The sequence below is a fragment of the Protomyctophum bolini genome, assembly GCF_963924005.1.
Source record: "Protomyctophum bolini genome assembly, chromosome: 11".
Classification (NCBI taxonomy): Eukaryota; Metazoa; Chordata; class Actinopteri; order Myctophiformes; family Myctophidae; genus Protomyctophum; species Protomyctophum bolini.
Window position 1 is genome coordinate 10,534,040 of NC_137872.1, and position 19,617 is coordinate 10,553,656.

General features: G+C 41.9%; 1 protein-coding gene across 1 annotated transcript; it reads right to left on the minus strand.

The window, feature by feature from the left end:
• Nucleotides 1-6,825: 6,825 nt before the first annotated feature.
• LOC308324465 (cytosolic phospholipase A2 gamma-like) lies at nt 6,826-19,374 on the minus strand (the record flags this gene model as incomplete). Its single annotated transcript, XM_080776509.1, has 12 exons — nt 6,826-6,998; nt 7,325-7,496; nt 10,059-10,213; nt 10,588-10,734; nt 12,493-12,558; nt 14,610-14,741; nt 14,954-15,065; nt 15,453-15,639; nt 15,986-16,128; nt 16,651-16,761; nt 17,737-17,939; nt 19,350-19,374. 12 exons carry the CDS (start codon nt 19,372-19,374, stop codon nt 6,826-6,828), a joined length of 1,626 nt encoding a protein of 541 aa, XP_080632635.1.
• Between the last annotated feature and the right edge of the window lie 243 nt (nt 19,375-19,617).

Here is a 19,617-nt window from a genome sequence, read left to right on the forward strand (position 1 = left end):
GAGAAATTAATCGTAGCGTGAGCAAGAGTGACATCATTATAGTCATATCATGGCATGAGATATACATAAAGTCATTTCTAGGGTAAGCTATATACTCCTTTAATGATTAAGGTTTTGTGATGTCTTTTTTGTGTGCACAATATATCATTTTTACTGAGTAATCTAGAGCAGAGAGTAAGTTTATGGCCAGTATTCAGTATGGCAGTATTCAGTAAACCTGACTCTGGCCAGTAGTCATGTTTAGTCCGAAACATACTCAAAGCTCTTTAGATACGTCACTAAAGTTTTATACTGTTGGTGGTTTGATCCAGCGCCCAGCAGATATTTGATTATGCATATCTTTTGTCATTATTTTGATGCCTTTTTCACATTGAAAAGCAAGACATCAGAAAACAATGTGTGATTATGTTTTCGTTTATCTTTCTCATTTTTTAACATAATACACACACGCACATTTACATCTGTGCTGAAATGCCTGAAAACTTGGTTCAAGGCCTTGCAAGAAACTAGACACTATTCATTGAATAATTTATGTAGCATGCATCATTCCTTAGAGAATCAACACAAACACACACACGCGCACACGCACGCAAGTACACTTACACACGACCAAATGATTTCATCGTTTTCTTGATGACCTCAGTCATTTACCGGTGCCTAATAGTCTGTGTCATTAGTTCTATTTCAGTGCATGTGTCCAGTTCATTGACACACGCACGCACACAGGCACGCACGCACACAGGCACTCACACACATGCACATACACTCACAATCAATCTGAGAACCCATTCTATTAAAAAATACGTATGTTTTTAGAGAACATAAACTCACACCTGAGCATTAAATCACACAGTCACACATGCACAGTTACATTGGTGTACTGTTCAACATGTAAACACATTGACACATTTAAATTGGTAAGGCAGGGGTCTTCAACAGCGGGATCCTGAGGAGGTCCTCAGAGGTTACAGATAGGATAAGGATAGGGGGATCTAGGGTAAAAATAAAGAAATCAAGTATTGAAGGTTTAAATGGTTAAATGTCTGAAATGAACAAAAGTAACATGGTCAGAGGAGCAAGTTGTTAGTTTATGATTTCCTCTCAGCAGGAGTCTGTGCGTGCGTACAGTACGTACAGTAAGGGGCTTAGTATAGACCCTCGGGGGACACGGGTCAAATGGTTAATACTACCAATAGGATGTGGATAATTAGAAATGTAATCTTCCAGTTTTGATGCTCTAGTCTAGTGTATCTTATTAATAGCTGGGTCCCAATTCGTTATAATTGTGCACTTGGTGACAATTTTTTGATTTTTGGCATGGTGTTATTAGGTATGGTTATAACTTATAAGGTTTTCAAAAAGTATCGCAAACGTCTGTTTGCAATGAATCTAATATTAAATGAGTCAGTATATGGTTACAAATCAAAATAATTGATAAAAGAGATTTTCCAATGGATTATATTAGTATCGGGTATGCTAAATAACATTTGGGTGAAAATCATTTTCAAGATGGCGTCCACGATGGCTGCCGTGAGCTAAAAATGCCTATTAACTGGGATTTAATACATAAAAAATCATAACAATTATGCACTTGGTGACAAGTTCTTGATTTTTAGCATGGTGTTAGGGATGGGCATAACAAGTTGGACTCGCCCCCTAGTGGTCCGTTTGCAATGAATCTAATATTAAATGGGCCAGTTAAAAACCATGATAATGGATAAAAGAAAATTTTCAATGGATTCTATTAGTATTGAGTATGCTAAATAATATACTAAAATGTAGGAAAAAATAACTTCTGGAAAGGCATAATTTTCAAGATTGCTGCATAATGTTTTCAAAAACCATCGCAAACAAGTTGGGCTCGCCCCCTAGTGGTCTGTTTGCAATGAAACCAATGGTGGCCTATTTAACATTGGATTCATTGCAAATGGACCACTAGGGGCCGAGCCCAACTCGTTTGCGATGGTTTTTGAAAACCTTATGCCCATCCCTAACACCATCAATATTAAGCCCATATACAGTATGGGAATGCCCATATATGGAGATCCCTGATGTCATCAATATTGGCCAACAACTCTACATCTGACCTCAAACCCTTAGATCTCCATATATGGAGCTGACCTGTTCTGACATTCCATATGTTGGTCCATCCCCATCAATCCTTCCTCTTCGATGTCTCCCTTTTGACTGATCGCAAAGTTATTAGTGCAGCCGTGCCCGGCAGCCGGCGAAAACTAGAGTTCTCAACAGGCCCTAAAATGAAGGCCCGGCCCTACCTGGGCCCTCATTAAACCCTGTACAATCAAGACACTGCCCCCGCTGCCACCTTTAGATCTCCATATATGGAGCTGACCTGTTCTGACATTCCATATGTTGATCTGACCTCATCAAACCCTGTACACTCTTACACTGTAAGACACGCTCCATATATGGCCAGTACAGAATTCAGTCCATAATAATGATTAATTTGACCCCCCATGCCAAAGCGCCAGCGCTCGCCCAGAAGTCTGCCATCACCCAGGTGGATGCGTGCACGCGCCACGCGCCATCGCCCTCAGGGCGTCTTACTGGTACTTAGAAAAGAATGAGACACAAAAGGTTTTGAAATGTAGGCTATAAAGAAAACACCTTAAAATTAATCTAAATAATTTGAGGTTCCATAAACACAGAGGACTCAGAGCAGACCTTTTACTGTAGGCTATAGTATACTGTACAAAACACAAAAAAACATAGTTTTGCGGTGACATCAACATGCTATGAGTATGACAAAGAGTGACACGAATCCCAAAGGAGGCTGACGGAGACAAAGGGACAGGACACAACTAACTAAATGTGAAAGATATTTTGCTAACTTAATAATTCATGGAAATAACGCACAAACCTTTTTTTGCTTGCTTTGAAAACAGTGCCATCTGTATAAGTAATAATCAAACCCATGCTAAAGCACTCTAAAAATAACCCGCTCACTCAGATCAGCCAACGCAGGGAAGCTGGAAGTACCCTCACTAAAAACGCCGGGACAACGCTCCACACGTCCCAAACTCTTCTCCCTTCTGGCTCCAAAACTGTGGAATGCACTTCCCATTGCAGTCAGAACTGCAGCATCACTCCCAATCTTCCGCCGTAGTCTGAAAACCCACCTTTTCAGACTCCATCATGGCCCATAGCACTTACCCCACCCCCTTAGATAGCAATTCTAGTAGTCATAGCACGTCATAGTACATATGTGTAGCATAGTAGTATAGATGTATAGCTTATATGTATAGTTTCATTATAGATATACAACTGTTACTTTCTTAGCTACGCATGTTTCATGATAAATGTCTTTATGTGATGTATTCCCATGCTTTTGTTCTTGCTTAATGTAAGTCGCTCTGGATTAAGAGCGTCTGCTAAATGCCTAAATTGTAAATTGTAAATTGTAAATTGTAACCCATGAGTCCCAGGGAATTACAGAGATATCAGCACAGAGACAGGATTTTGAACTCCTGAACTAATGTTTTCCTCACTCAGTCAGGAAGCACAAACACCCATGGGGCCAGGATGTATAGACGCACACACACACGAGTGTGCGCACACACACACACACACACACACACACGCACCAAGCCATGTTTATCATCCTGCCTGGACTCCCATATGCGATCATCTGCATCTCAGGAGATTTTCCACTTCCTTTTTGTCGAACCTTTTTTCCTTCTCTCTAAAATCCCATCCTTCTTGGACCTTCCAATGACCTCAGATAAGGCTGTGTGTGTGTGTGTGTGTGTGTGTGTGTGTGTGTGTGTGTGTGTGTGTGTGTGTGTGTGTGTGTGTGTGTGTGTGTGTGTGTGTGTGTGTGTGTGTGTGTGTGTGTGTGTGTGCGCGCGCACGTTTTTGGGCATTGTATCAACCACATTACATCACCGCCACCGCTATTAGAGATGATGTAATCATTAAGAGACCCAGCTGTGGGTAAAATCCTGTGATTACCTCTGAGCCAATCAAGTTAATAACGACATAATCAATAACAGGTCATATTGGATGACAACATCTTTTACAAAACACCGGTACCTATAGTTGACCTCTACAAAATGTAATTTTACTGTAAAATCACTGTAGTCGCTATTTTCTGTTACTGAACAAACACTCTATAGCAATGAGAACTATCAGAAGCTATTTAAGGGGCTATTTAATACTTATTTTAACCAAAGACAATCACTCACCCTACCTTTATCCTCAGAGTTATGTTTTTTGACCCATTCCATTTGTTTCTGTTGGAGATATATACGTAATCTCCAAGCGCTATGAAACTTGCATGGCTATGGGGCAAAGTAAGTAATAACTGACTTCTTGTTCACATCAAATTAATATATTAATATCAGTTTAACTAGTAAATATTTACTTAGGACCTCATTCACACGTATCAACACCAATCAAGCAAATGTTTTTTTGTTTTTTTTGGGCCAATGCTTTTCCAATGGGAGTCACATGGTTTGATCAAACATTTGTGTGTGATTGCTCTTATCACTGCAATCCAATCGCTGAAGAAGGTGGGCCCTTTTTTTCCCAAGCTACTTGGCAGGTGATTGGCAGATCCCACCCGTGGCTGCCGCTGATTGGTCCGAAACGCGGCCGGTTCGGTTCATTGCTACTGCGCTAGCGATTCCAGGGCCTTTAACCAATTTAACTTAATTAGCTTTGTTGACGGGTTCCCCCAGGGTTCTAACCACGGCCCCTTGTTTTTTTCCACTCTGCACCATATCTCTTTACCACAAATAGCCAGTCTATAAGCTCACAGTCAATGAGCTCAATATAAATACATGTTGCATTGTGATGCACTTATTTTCACCAAATGGTCGTGCCAAAATAGGGACTCTAGGGTTTCATGTGGTCTATGGGATCATTGGTGTTAAACTATGTGAATGTACAATGTGAAATATACACTGGGTGAATGCAGATGAAAAATCATTACACTGTTTCCGATTCAATACAATTTGGAATCTGTATTAAATTACATTATGGAAATAGCCTTCTTGAAGTTAATGAGTTGTGGGAATGCAATCAACACATTCTCCATAATCAATAAGTCAGCAGCCACTCAGTGATAAATAGGAAAACGATACTGCACCACTGATCAATAATAACCTTTAAATTACCAATGAGTTGTCATCGAGCAGATTGATCTATATATAGTCATTAAAATGAATGGTATGACCTCATGTATTGGCGTCTGCACACTTGCACGAGCACATGAACGTATGCGTTCATGAGCTATATACTTAAATAAATACATTCTGTGCGGGGTATTTTTTCAAGTGTCAGAATTTGGGAGTGCTTGTTGGATATCACTCAACAGCCCTGAGTACCACCTGTTTGGAATTTGCAGATAATGCAGGAGGCAAAAAATCACCTGCAAGTAATTTCTTGACAGGTCATAACAAGTCTACAGTGGATTTTTATGAAACAAACACTTTGCAGATAGAAATAGGATAATTCAAGATTTTCGGACAGCTGCAATGTTGGCGAGTTTGATGTTGTTTAATACAATCACACACTTCTGTTTGGATGAATGGGAACTCAATGGAAAATTGCATCTAGTTAGCACCTTGCTGGCAAGATGGCCACGGTCTCCATAAGGTCATAATTGGTTTGAGCCCAAAATTCACACAAGACACAAATATAAATGCTGTAGCTTTTAGCAACAACATGGGGGTCAAGCAATGAATATGCAAAAAGCTATATGCCCCCTAATAAAGTTTATAAAACTTTAGGGACATATTTTGATAGATCATGGTTTCTAGATCAATTATTATTATTATTATTATTATCTTCAAGTACCAACAAACACACTGCCTTAGTTGTAACCGTAGACAGTAATTTTCCACAAGGAAATAAGAGAAGACACAAAGTGTTTAGACATGTGGGGAACACCTATAGCTCTGGGCCCAATGAGTTTGATCCAGGCCAGATGTGACTGCTAAAATCAGCCACGGAGCCACCAACCTTGCAGTCTAGTAATCCTCATAAGAAATAATGGAAAATCCTGCAACCTGTCAGGTACAGAATAGGCCTAACTGGAAATACTGTGGACATTGAGGGACCTCTAGTGGCTATGATTGTTTACTGCATCCAATTCAGCCTGGATTGTTTTGGTACTGAACCTAAACCCTTTTCATCTTTCCATTCATGAATGAAACATATTTCATCATACAGTATCACAGGATTCCCTACTATCCATTTAGCACTTTTAAGTAGGCTACATATCTTTATCTCAGCCATGGTGACCATTCATTGACCTGTGGATAAACCCATGCACGCCTTGATTACGGTAATATAGTGACTTATAACCGGTCTCAGACTTACACACAGATGAATACATAACATTTTATTGTTCTTAGATGATATTTATCACGTTACTGTACATATCTGTAACAGTTTGAGTCTTGGCTGTCCAACTCAGTTGGCTGCTGCAGACTACCTGAAATGTAGAAGAAGAGAAGAAAAGTTCTATATTTGCCTCCATTAGTTAATCTATTATCTTAGACTCTTAGACTTTCACGTCTAGTGATTTTTACTAGTTGACTAGTTGCCTAGATTACTAGTCGACTAGTTGTTACTAGCCTACCCACAAAAAACAAAAAAATATATTCTTTGAAATAATATTTGTACAACAACTGTATACATTGGTGACTATAACTATAATCTAGTTGATTTTGAGGCCTACAAAAACGGGGGAACTAGTGGATTTACACACACACACACACACACACACACACACACACACACACACACACACACACACACACACACACACACACACACACACACACCGTACTGTACCTCTTATGCCCTATATCCTTTTCGTTCCACAGTCCTCCGGAGCTCATTCAGAATGATGTCCTTGCAGTTCTTCATGTTCTTTGCAGAAATCTCCATCAGGGTCTCCATCTGCTCTCGGGTATAAGGCATGTGGAGGGTGGAGTACTCCTCCCTCATCTGCTCAATCTCCTCTGCATCTAGATGGAATTGACCCGAGACAAAATACATGTGTTTCGTTATTTATTTCAACCCATGGAGTCCCTATTTTGGAGTCTTACAGATCACTTCCCTCTCAGTCTTACGTATGTAAACAAGTATAGTGCTTTTTCTGGTTTTATCCTCTTTATTTTGTATTGACCTGTACTTTCCTTGAACTGTACCCATTCTGCAAACTGTTAATAACATTTTCAATCAATCAATCAGTGTCCATGAACTAAAAGCATGGACAGCCTAATTGCTACACAAGAAAGACTGCCAAACATGATGAATGTTTTGCCTTCGATGTGAACGTAAAGCATCACACCTTTGCAATTCTTTCTGTTGAAGAGAGGCATGTAGATGATGGTGGGTTCGTCTTGTTCTCCCTGGATAACATAGCAGTCGTTGGGCCAGTCCTTATGCTCCAGGATCCTCTCGTCTATCTCTGGGAAAGGTTTGTTCACCTTAGCTGCGTAGTCTCTGGCATTAGTCAGGTCCTGCGGGACAGTGGAACAATGTTAATTCTCACACACACACACACACACACACACACACACACACACACACACACACACACACACACACAAAAACTCAGCTTCCCATCATCATGCACCTGTGCATAGTGTGAAGATCAACAGCGCCACTTGTTGGTACCTGTTGGTACCCTAAACATACAGACATACAGACAGACATAGGGAGGGACAGACATAGCTGGGCATTGGAGTGGCTGCATTTATTAACCAGGCTAGCTGCACCCTATGGGCACTTGCACCACTCAAAGAAAGACTGTAAGAATGCCTGTTACGGCCAGCCATATTAGTGTATATTTGTAGGCTATTTAGATATACTTGTATTACATTATTTAGTATTCTGTATTTATATTGTGTTGCTGTGTTAATGAGGTGGAGAACTGGAGGTGTTGAGTGCCACCTCCAGCCTGGATCAATTGATAGTCAAGTCTGTTGATCACTGAAGTCTGCCAGCTGCTCATGGAGAATTGGTTCCCTCCATGGAATGGCCAGCTCTGATGAACCCTGCTAGCATTGGCTGAGACCATGAGCCAAATTCCAATACCCCAAATCTCGGCCACTCGTCCACTCAAACTCACAGTCACTCCAGCATGGCAAATTATGGTGAAAGTGGTGACCTGCTGAAATATGTGACAATCTTGTAGACAATCTCATAATGTTAGAGTCTTATGTAAATTGTTGCCGTTTGTTCATTAGCAGAGTTCAACCTACAGTATACTGTATTTAAAATGTAAAGACTTCCATGCATGTTGTGTGAAGTCCACAAGATGGTCACATATTTTGGCAGGTCAACAAATTCACCATAATTTACCATGCTGGAGTGACCAAATGTGAATGAACTAGTGGCCGAGATTTGGGGTATTGGAATTTGGCTCATAGGGTTTCCAAACTTTTGATCTCATTGACTCGTCACCCCAACCTAACCCCAGAGGTAATTGTATGCACATAAACGTGCACATTTGGTATTTGGTATTGGTTTGGGTCGCAACCCCAACTTTGGGAAACCCTGAATTAGACTATGGGGAGAGGAGTGTAAGCTTTGGCATCAGAGAATCATAGACTAGTCCCCAAATTAAAAAACAAACCTTTTAAAACCTTTTCACAATGCATGTACTTGTACATCTGTGTGACACTAAACATCTTGAATCTTGAATCTGTGTTCTGTGAGCCTGGTTTCCAGCCTAATTTGCTGCGTTACATGATTTGTTTTGTCACTTTGCGACTCATGAGACCGCATTTCCGGGGGTCCCCAGCCAAAAACGTTGAGAACCCCTGTGCTAGCTTATGGCTGTGACTTGTGCTCATTCTGGTGCTTCTGCTCTGCTAAACACCGTTTCTCCACAGGACTCCACTGCTGTCATGGCTGCCATGGTTCCATGCCTCTACACACTTACCACTGTGGGCGGCTGTAATTCATTCTGGGGGTGAGTTCTACAAAGCAGAAATTCCCATGATAGTCTATTTATAGAATGTCGCTCCATTTACTTCAATGTGTTTTGGGTTTTGTGCCTAATCTATACTTTACTTTGCCTAAAACATCACCATGGTGATGTTGGAAGTTATTCCACCGGCATGCAGTGGATTCTAATTTGTGAGCACTAGTCGTCATACAACATCAATGGATTTAGCACATAGAAATCATGTAGAAACAACAAATTGAGTACAATTATTTACTAGAATAATAGCCAATTTCCAGTTTTTAGTGATTAATTATGCTAATTACTCAATGTCTGATGAAACGGTGACTTGTACCACTCGGAATATATGGCAGAAATGGATTCAGCACAAAAATCATATAGAAACAACACATTAAGTACTTTTCTGCAAGAATGCCTATACAGGCTTCAGGCTTTTGGCATTTGGGGACTAGTCTATCACTGTCCTCTCACCCAAACCAAACCATTTGGGGACTAGTCTATCACTGTCCTCTCACCCAAACCAAACCATTTGGGGACTAGTCTATCACTGTCCTCTCACCCAAACCAAACCAATTGGGGACTAGTCTATCACTGTCCTCTCACCCAAACCAAACCAATTGGGGACTAGTCTATCACTGTCCTCTCACCCAAACCAAACCATTTGGGGACTAGTCTATCACTGTCCTCTCACCCAAACCAAACCAATTGGGGACTAGTCTATCACTGTCCTCTCACCCAAACCAAACCAATTGGGGACTAGTCTATCACTGTCCTCTCACCCAAACCAAACCTTTTGATTTGTGCCATAACCATTAGAATACTTTTGTTTGGATCTGTTGATTAGATTCCTTTGTGTAATTGTAACATTTTTGTAAACCTTTAATTTCCAGTTTTAAATTATTTGTCCTTATTTATATTGCGACCTTTACACCCGTAGAGATAAAACGGTCGTAACAAAACGCACAACCTTATTCAATAGGGATACCAACAATGATGACATTATCTTGCGCAAATATAATAATATGCGCAAACCAAAAGCAGTTTCATCCAATTCTTTGTTGTGAACCAAAACTGATCTCATTCTTTATTCTCTCACAAAGACACTCCTCACCTTGAAGGTTTCAAGACGGCTGTAGTCCATAGCAATGATGAGGTCAATGTCCCTCTTGTCTCCCAGGAACGGAGGGAAAGGCATTTCAAGAGTTGTCCCAGCATCTATCAGCTGGATGTGCCTGTTTCTCCTGATACAGGGTGGCGCCGAATAATCTGCCCAGCAACACAAATCATAAAGTGGCATTATTCCGAGGATCCAAGTAAATCCAAGTATACTGAAGTTATGAAAATTAACCATAGGGAAAAATCATGTTAACAATGATGTAATCATGTCACTAATATTATAGTGGCAGGATTATCAAACTCACCTGTGTACAGGAGGTTTTCAGTTTTTCCCCACTCCCATCGGCCAATCACAGGGAAGAGTTTATTTACTGACCAATTGACTGGAGGAAAAAAAAGATATACCGGTATATATATTATGAAAAACGACTATAAAATGTTTCACCTTTTATGACACGTTGCACTGTCATGCTTATCATCACTGTAAGGGTTAGTATTAGCTGTACACTGTGACAGACACTGACCAAAGTCTTTGAGTGGTCCCGTCTCCAGTGTCTGGCTCCACTCTTCCATGGGTTTGATTATAGCCGCGCTCCAACTATCAAACACTTTCTTCCTCTGTTCTGGACTCTTCTTCTCATACTCAAGAAACTCTACGGGGGTCATGTGCTCTGGAAGACATTCATTAAAGGGTAAGACCACTTTGGTAGAGGTTTGGGTTGTGTAGTTACCTTGCCATGATGGAACTCCAAATGTGGACAAGAAATCAAAAAAGAATTGCTCCAGTGATGAAATTGATAATTCAAAATATGCTCCTCATTGACTTACAATCTTACATTGTACACTGAAACAGCTCTCAAAGTCACTCTTTTAGTATGTAAACAAACACAAAGAGCATTACCAAAACTCATGTGGTTTTATTTATTTTTAATAAAAATGTTAACTTCCTGTTGATTGTAATTTAATATCTTGGATCTGGATCCATGGATCCAGTCCGGGTTAAAATGGACAAAACAACAGGAAGTTAACCACTTATCCACCAAATATCTTTAGTGGAGTATTGGAGATTCGATACTCAGGTAAAGATACAAATACCTCAAAATTGTACTTATTAGTACTGTACTTCATAAATGTAGTTAGTTACTTTCCACCATGATACAGTAGCTCACAACGTGAGCGTGCAGATCTATTTTAGAAAAAAATAATTTGGACAAATGTGCCTATGACGCCATTATAAATAAATCAATAGTACCGTATATTTATTTGCGTATAATGACTTGCCCAAATCAAGGACACCAGGCTGAAAGTGGTTAAGTAAAATATTTCAGTACCTTTGAATGCAGCTTCCTCCATGCTGTCCAGTTGGGATTGAACAGTGGGATCATCCATCGTCTTGTTGCTGTGTTTCATAATGACTGACAGTTTAGCTATAGTGTGTTTTATATGCATGTACATATTGGCGGCTTCCCACGCGCTGTCTACCTTCTTTGGTGCTGAAATTTGAAAAATACAAATACTTATGAACAAGCAACATGCGGTAGAGACACCCAAATGCTATAAGCAACAAACAAACAAGTGTGTGTGTGTGTGTGTGTGTGTGTGTGTGTGTGTGTGTGTGTGTGTGTGTGTGTGTGTGCTGCACGCACACTTAGAATAATTGAGCATAGATATACTGTATGAAGCATAGTTTGGCGTCAGGGCTCTGGCTCTGTCTCTATTCATTCCCAGTTGCATGAACACTTTAGTTCAGTTATGAGCAAAATTGCAGGAAATATATTAAGACCCTCAGAGAGATCTACAAACAGAGCCTACAGGTGGATGGATGCTGCATGGGGAGGCAGGGGTATTTTCAACATTTCATCAGGGAAGCAGGTTAGCACTAGCAGCAAACCAGCAAAGACAAGGACCAGCGATGCACAACAGCACAGCCTCCTGGCTGAAGCCAGGAATGAGCAGTTAGACAGAGAAGTTGAAATAGCCGCTCTGATCAGACAAATAGTGCATGTGACTACTCACCTGATCGTGCTGCCTTGAGTTATCTGACTGAACTAGCTGCAGGCTGCGCAACGTTAGTAGCAGATTTTATAGTAGCAGCAGAAGTAGTAGGCCTACTAGTAATGGTAGCAGTAGTAGTAATAATAGTAGCAGTAGTAGCAGAAATTGTAGCAGTAGTAGTAATAGTTATAGTTGTAGAAGTAGTACCATTCATCCAGAGAAGGGCCAGGTCCATCAAGTTGTCTTTATCAGTCAATGTCTTGCCCACTGCATCTACACACACACACACACACACACACACACACACACACACACACACACACACACAGCCTAGTGTTTAATCATATAGTGTACGTCTACTGTATACTGAGATGCACATGCTGTTTATTATGTTTAAACAACAGGAGAGAAGAGAGGACATGATGCCAACTTACCTTTAAGTTCATCTGGCATATTACTGGGGAACATTTGTTCATCACCCAAGGCACTACTCATAAGACCTGCTCGAGACACCGCACGCACGCAGAACACAAGGGCAAGACAGAGACACAGTATATTAGTATAAGATAAATTATATACATGTACAGTACAGTAATATCCTCAGTGTTTTATTTATCGGGTCTTCTAACTGGAGCCACAGATGTGAAGTCAGGTGTAATGTGTATACTGAGAATAAGAGCTGAGTCCCTGATCAACTAGGGCTAATATGATCATTGTAATGGGCTCTAGTCTATGCACACACGCCATTTTGGAAAGAACTTAATTGGGCCCCTTCCTTACTTCTTTCTCAGGTGTTACTGATGTGACTTATGAAGGCTCTGTTCCATTCTGGTCAAACAGAGTCAGGGTGCTGCTATTGTCCATGTTGGCTCACTGGAAACACTCTGCTACACTGTCACTAGTGGGTCTCAAAGTGTCCTTGAGTGGGTGTAACTCTTGAGAGTGTACAAATGGAACCAAATGGACCTGTGGTGGGGGGTGCTCCTTGCCTGATTGAAGGGTTAGGACAGGGCGTCCCAATCTGTTTCTTTTGTTAAATGTATCCATGTACTGTAAAGCCTGATTGCATCTCTGGGTGGTGACTGGTTGATGAGTGTGGCCAATGGGGCCATCTGTTGTTCTCTGTCCACATTAGCCACACCTACAGTATAACCCCTGACGTCTCATCCAGAGCAGCGTACTACCGTACTGTATGAGGTGAGCAGAGAAGGTATTAACTATAGGGAGTTTCAGTGTGCATCAGGAGGACACATGATGACTGCAGCAAATATTGAATAGGTGACCTTTCTGTTGGGACAGTCACTTTAAATGCCTTATGTAGGCTGGAGCAGTCACCACAAGCCTGGGTTCACACTTGTAAACGGTGCTAGCCTGTGCAACGAAAAAGATACACAAGTGGAGACAGAGGTACAGTGTGTGTGCGACTGTGTGTCATGGTCAGTGCTTTTCATCGTGTTTTGCTGTGTGTGGTATGGCCGTGCTGAGTAAAAAATACAGTGGCTCAGCGAGATGCCACTGGGGTCAAGCAGACAATGGCTCTCTGGTTGATGTGTGTGCAGGTCAGTGGTTGGTGGAAATGTATGGGACTGATAGGGGTTTTTGTGTTTTTGGTGTTGCTTTTTGCTGGGCGTGTGGGGCTGGTGGGGCTGTTGCCCCCGCGACCCGACGGTGAAGATGGATGGACGATATAATGAGAATGACAGCGTGGCACGCGCGACAGTAACTTTTATTTTTGTAGAAGAGGCAAACTAATATTGTTTATGCTGTTGGCCTGTTTATTTGTATACTGTACATGTGTAAACTTGAAACATTATTGTACTGTAAAAAGGTCTCTTTTCCCTTGATCTTTATCTTTTTTAGTATAACAGTATTAGTTTACTATAATTAGATTAATACCTTGATCTTTATATTTTTTAGTATAATAATATTAGTTTACTATAATTAGATTCATACACAATAATCAACACTAACACTTTATTCAATCAAAGCAAACGGCACAAACAATATTAGTTTGCCTCTTCTACAAAAATTAAAGTTACAAGTTACTGTGTTGCCATTCTCTTGTACTCCCACCACGGAGTACCCTTGCATCTCGGAGGACAGGCAAGACGGGCAGTGTCGGTAGGCCAATCGGAGGCAGGCGGGGCGTTACCATGTCTATGCTCGGACGTAGAATAGATATACGCTTTTAGGAACTCTTCTTTTTTAAGCCAGAGGTAATGTCTATTTGGATGTCCTTGGCATGGAAACATTTGTGATCCCCTGCCTTAAGCCCTAACCACACCAAAGCAACTCCTTGGGTCTAACGGTTGCAAGGAGTTAACGCTAAAACCGTCTTGACCCTTTGGTGTGGTTTGGGCCATTGAATTCCATGCATTGAATCACTAGGGTCAACGTGGGTCAACGTGCAAAAAGACATCACACCACAGGGACAACGGGTGACCCTTGACCCTTTGGTGTGGTTAGGGCTTTAGAGAGCAGAGCAGCCACGAGCGTAGTACCCTGAGCCTCCAGTCGGAGCGCTGTTCCTCTACGTCGTTTGAATGCCTACCTTGTAACTGGACCATGTCCATCTCTGACTCTGGATTGTCCTCGTGAGGCCTAGAGCCCAGACGAGATGTGTTAAAGAACAGACCTAACTCTGTGTATCCAGACTCATGGGGGGTGAACTCAAACCATGTCCCTGAGAGAGAGAGAGAGAGAGAGAGAGAGAGAGAGAGAGATGCATTCAAAAGTTCATTTGAATTTCTATGTGCATATAATGTACACATATGCATAATTGCATATATAGGTGTGTGTGTGTGTGTGTGTGTGTGTGTGTGTGTGTGTGTGTGTGTGTGTGTGTGTGTGTGTGTGTGTGTGTGTGTGTGTGTGTGTGTGTGTGTGTGCACGTACCTCTGAAACCCGAAGGGCCAGCATGCTTGCAGTTTTTGTTTATTGCGCTGTATACAGGGTAGGGATTGACAGCGGGTCTTTCTGCCTCCTTTGAAAGGTACCGCAGATCCATCTAAAAGGTTGTGGAATGCTTTAAATATTTCTTATAACGTTAATAATATTGTATGTTGCGCATATACAGTACATATACATAGCCTACATAGCCAGGCTATATACATTCTGTACATACAGTACATACATAGATATATACAGTATACATATACTTACTGTACATACGTACATACTGTACATACACGCACGCACACACACATACAGTACACACACATACATACATACATGGCTACATACACACACATACATACATACATGGCTATTGGCTACATACATACACACACATACATACATGGCTACATACATGGCTACATACGTGGCAACATACATACACACACATACATGGCTACATATACATACATATCATACAGAAAGCCCTGTGTATTACCTTTTTTTTGACGGCAGCAGAGGTCATGACTGCCCAGAGATCTGAGAGAGAGAAGTCTTCCGCCTGGCTCCTCTTTGCCAGCCAGGACATAGGCTCTTCTAACCCCACGGGAGGACGCCACAGACTGGACACTGCACTGGACATGTTCTTACTCCACATGGGATCACTGTACAGAGACACCATGGACCTTGGAGACAGACGGACGGACAGACAGACGGGGAGACGGGGAGACAGACAGACAGACGGGGAGATGGGGAGACGGGGACAAAAACATAATGTTTTGGATCTTACAAAACATCATCAGGGAGAATCTAAATCCCTACATTATATGGTGTCACTCGCCGGACATTTGTTATAAAGTTAGAGTTACAGGTGTGCTGAATTAATTCCTGAGTCAGGTTGTGTGTGTTTTTACTTATATAATTAATTTCAGCGTCTGGAGTTGAGTTTACACCACGAGGATAATGTGTACATTATGTGTGATTATTAAGCGTGTTTCCGTCAGTTTATTAGTGCATGCGTTCTATTCTCACCAGGCTGATCCAGACTCTCCACCCAGGTAGAGCAGCGTGTCCAACAAGCCGTCTGTCTGCATCTGACTGAGGGAACCCATCAGAGACACTGCTGCTCTCTCACCACCCCCTGACCCCAACAGAGCTACACGAGGGGAAGACTCCTAGAGAGAGAGAGAGAGAGAGAAAGGCAGGCAGGCAGGCAGGCAGACAGAGACACACGCGCAGACAGAGACAGAAAGAGGGAGAGAGACAGAGATATATACTGTAACAACATATATCGTTCTTTTATCGATGATGACTATAAAGTATAAACCAGTGGTTCCCAAAGTGGGGTCCGGGGACCTTCACGACCCTAATGGGTCCATTTGGTTCCATGTGTACACTCTCAGAGTTAAATGAACATTGATTTTACAATACGAATTGGGGGTCCCAGAGATACAAATGCTATTAATTGGGGGTCCGTAGACTAATGCATGTCAAACTGGGGGTCCTTGAAATTAAACGGGTTGGGAAGCTGCTAGAGCCGTAAAAATCTTTTACAGCTCTAGCATTTTCAAATGGGGGTCCGCGGGCTAATTAGTGTAAATTTAGGGGTCCTTGACATGAAAACGTTTCAGTGTATTGATTACTACTGTACCAGTGTATTGATTACTACTGTACCAGTGTATTGATTACTACTGTACCAGTGCACAGCCGATCTTCAGGTTGCTGAGAGCCTCCCGGACAATCTTTTCTCTCTCCTCAATATACTGCTGTTCTCCAGCAGACAGAGTCTGAGAGCGCCGCACCAGTTTCTGTAATACACATGCAACATCATGTAGATTATACTACTAGACTACTATACTAGACTATCCAAATTTAAAGGTTAAATAAAAAATAAAAATTTCTATATCACATTTTAACCACTTAAATAATTTAGTTTTCGTAAAACTGACTTGAGTGACTTGAGTCAGTCCTAGAACGAAAATATATCGCATGGATGCAACTGGGACGTATCCTCAGTGATGTATCCCAAGGTCATCTGGGTTTCGGGTCTCGCAAACATCATACCCCTCACTCAGGTGACCCACCCGGGGTGATCAAGTCCCGACTTACGTCCCAGTAGCTACCCTCGATCAGACCCACTAGGGAAAGACCAGGGCCACACAATCCGTTGGAACCACTCCAGAACTACTATGCCGGGACTGAGAGGTACAATTCTGGCATGTGGAGGGACTAGTCTCTGTGGGTTGCCTCCTGTCCGGGCCCCTCCTACGTCTCACCAGGTCCACTCCTGCTCTCACCAGGAGTACAGCGAGGACCTGTGCGTTGCACCAGACTCCCAGCACCAGACACTTCATTCAGGAGTGGTGGATTCTTGAGCCGCAATGGTTCTGCAGGCTCCACCTGGGCAACGGTAGCACTGCAGGCTCCATTTGCGGCTCGAATGGCCCTCCTAAAGGCCTCAGTCCTACAATTACATTGCATCTAAATCTTAAAAATAATTATTACTGAATAGCCTACTTCATATTCAACTTCAACTTTGGCTTTGTTGTCATATCACAAAAGAGAATGGTATGGTACTTTGATATTTCGGTGGTAAAATATAAAACGGGTCAAATATAGTGTTCCTCAGGCTATAAACAATTAGCAAAATATCAAATTTACAACAAAAATAATCTGTGGGTGCAACATAAAGTCCAGGTGAAAACTGTAAATTACTGAAAGTGCAGCTGGTAAAGAATCCATGGCTGCTTTTGTATGAGAATCCTTCACTCTGTGGGTCTCACCTTGCGAGTGGCTGCCTGTATCCTCTTGTGGTCTCTTATTGATGTCTTCTCCACTGGTGGTGTGTGAGAGCTCAAAGACGTCCCGTCAATCGGCACAGCAAGCGTCGAATCCTCTTTAATTTCAGGAGCCTCAGGAAGCGTCTCTAGCGTCCCCTCAAATATGGGCTCTATGGGTTCTATGAGGTCTCCCACCCCCAGAGCTCCTGTCACCAGAAGACAGAGAATCGCCAACCCCATCACCCTGCTGCTACGTCTGCAATGCATTGTTATGGATGATGGTGGAACAATTTTGTGGCTTACTGACAGAGTTTAACTTGGTTACTTTATTTCATCCTGACAGCTCCTTCAGTGCTCACAGAATAACATCTTGTTTTATACCCAACACCAGTAGTTGGAATATCAATGACGTGAAATAGATACACAAAGTAGATATGAGATGTGTCAGAGACAGAGTGTAGTTGGTACAGTACGTCTTTCCTCAGTATGTGTGATATAATTTGATTGTGATTGATTGTCTGTTGATGATATTAGCTATCTCTACACTGCTAAGTACGGTTATACAGTGTGCATTTGGGAATGCAATCATATCCTAATGAGTCTGACACTGAAGTTATCTGCAAGTATGGTCAAAGCACTGTAGCAGTGCCTGGAATCAATCTGGCAAGTTAAGTCACTCTCCAGATGTCTCTTGGGAACATATTAAAATATATAATTTTATTTCTGCCAAAGGTCACAGCTAGTGCATGGGGTCAATCACCTTAACTGAGTGCTATTCTGCACTTTAAAATCCTAATTGAACTCTGAAGCCTCATTCACACGTATCAAACACCAATCAAGCAAATGTTAGGTCGTTTTATTTATTTATTTTTAGGCCACCACAATGTTTTTCCAATGGGAGTCTCATGGTTTGACCAAACATTTGTGTTTGATTACTGATTGCTGGTGGTGTTCTGATGTCTGTCCTGACTAGTCACACTGATGTCTGTCCTGACTAGTCTCACTGATGTCTGTCCTGACTAGTCACACTGACTGATGTCTGTCCTGACTAGTCACACTGATGTCTGTCCTGACTAGTCCCACTGATGTCTGTCCTGACTAGTCACACTGATGTCTGTCCTGACTAGTCACACTGATGTCTGTCCTGACTAGTCACACTGATGTCTGTCCTGACTAGTCACACTGATGTCTGTCCTGACTAGTCCCACTGATGTCTGTCCTGACTAGTCCCACTGATGTCTGTCCTGACTAGTCCCACTGATGTCTGTCCTGACTAGTCACACTGACTGATGTCTGTCCTGACTAGTCACACTGACTAAGAAGAAGGGACTTTTGAATCTTAGGTAATCCCATTGAGCAACATCATGTGCTGCACTGCTCAATGATGATGTTTCCAACAGGATGTTGCCATTACTCAAACATACAGTGTGGCTGGCTGATATACGCAGCATATTGAATTACTGAAATGCTTTTAGCATACAGAGGTTTGATTGATTATTGATTGAGTGATTGATTTGTTGCTGTGTCGGTTATATTGTGTAACTATCGAACCAAATGATTGTTACATAAGGGGAATGCAAACAAGCCGCCCTCTCTTCAAATGTCAGCTAACTTACGGTCCACCCACAACTTGTGGTGCATGGGGAATGTGGGAGAAATGTGAGAAAACCTGTACCTGACTTCAGTGTACCTGTATGGGTGTGGCCAAAGTAACGGATAAAACATCCGTCATGTGGCAGGTATTTAAAGCTGAGGTTAATTCTATCACAGTCCTAACCTGAAGGCCTCGGCAGTCTGACTGGAAACCTGCTTTCTACATCTGGTATAGTATTTGGAGTTTCTTCAGTGGCCCGCAGATGGTAAAAATCATCCATTTGTTCTTGC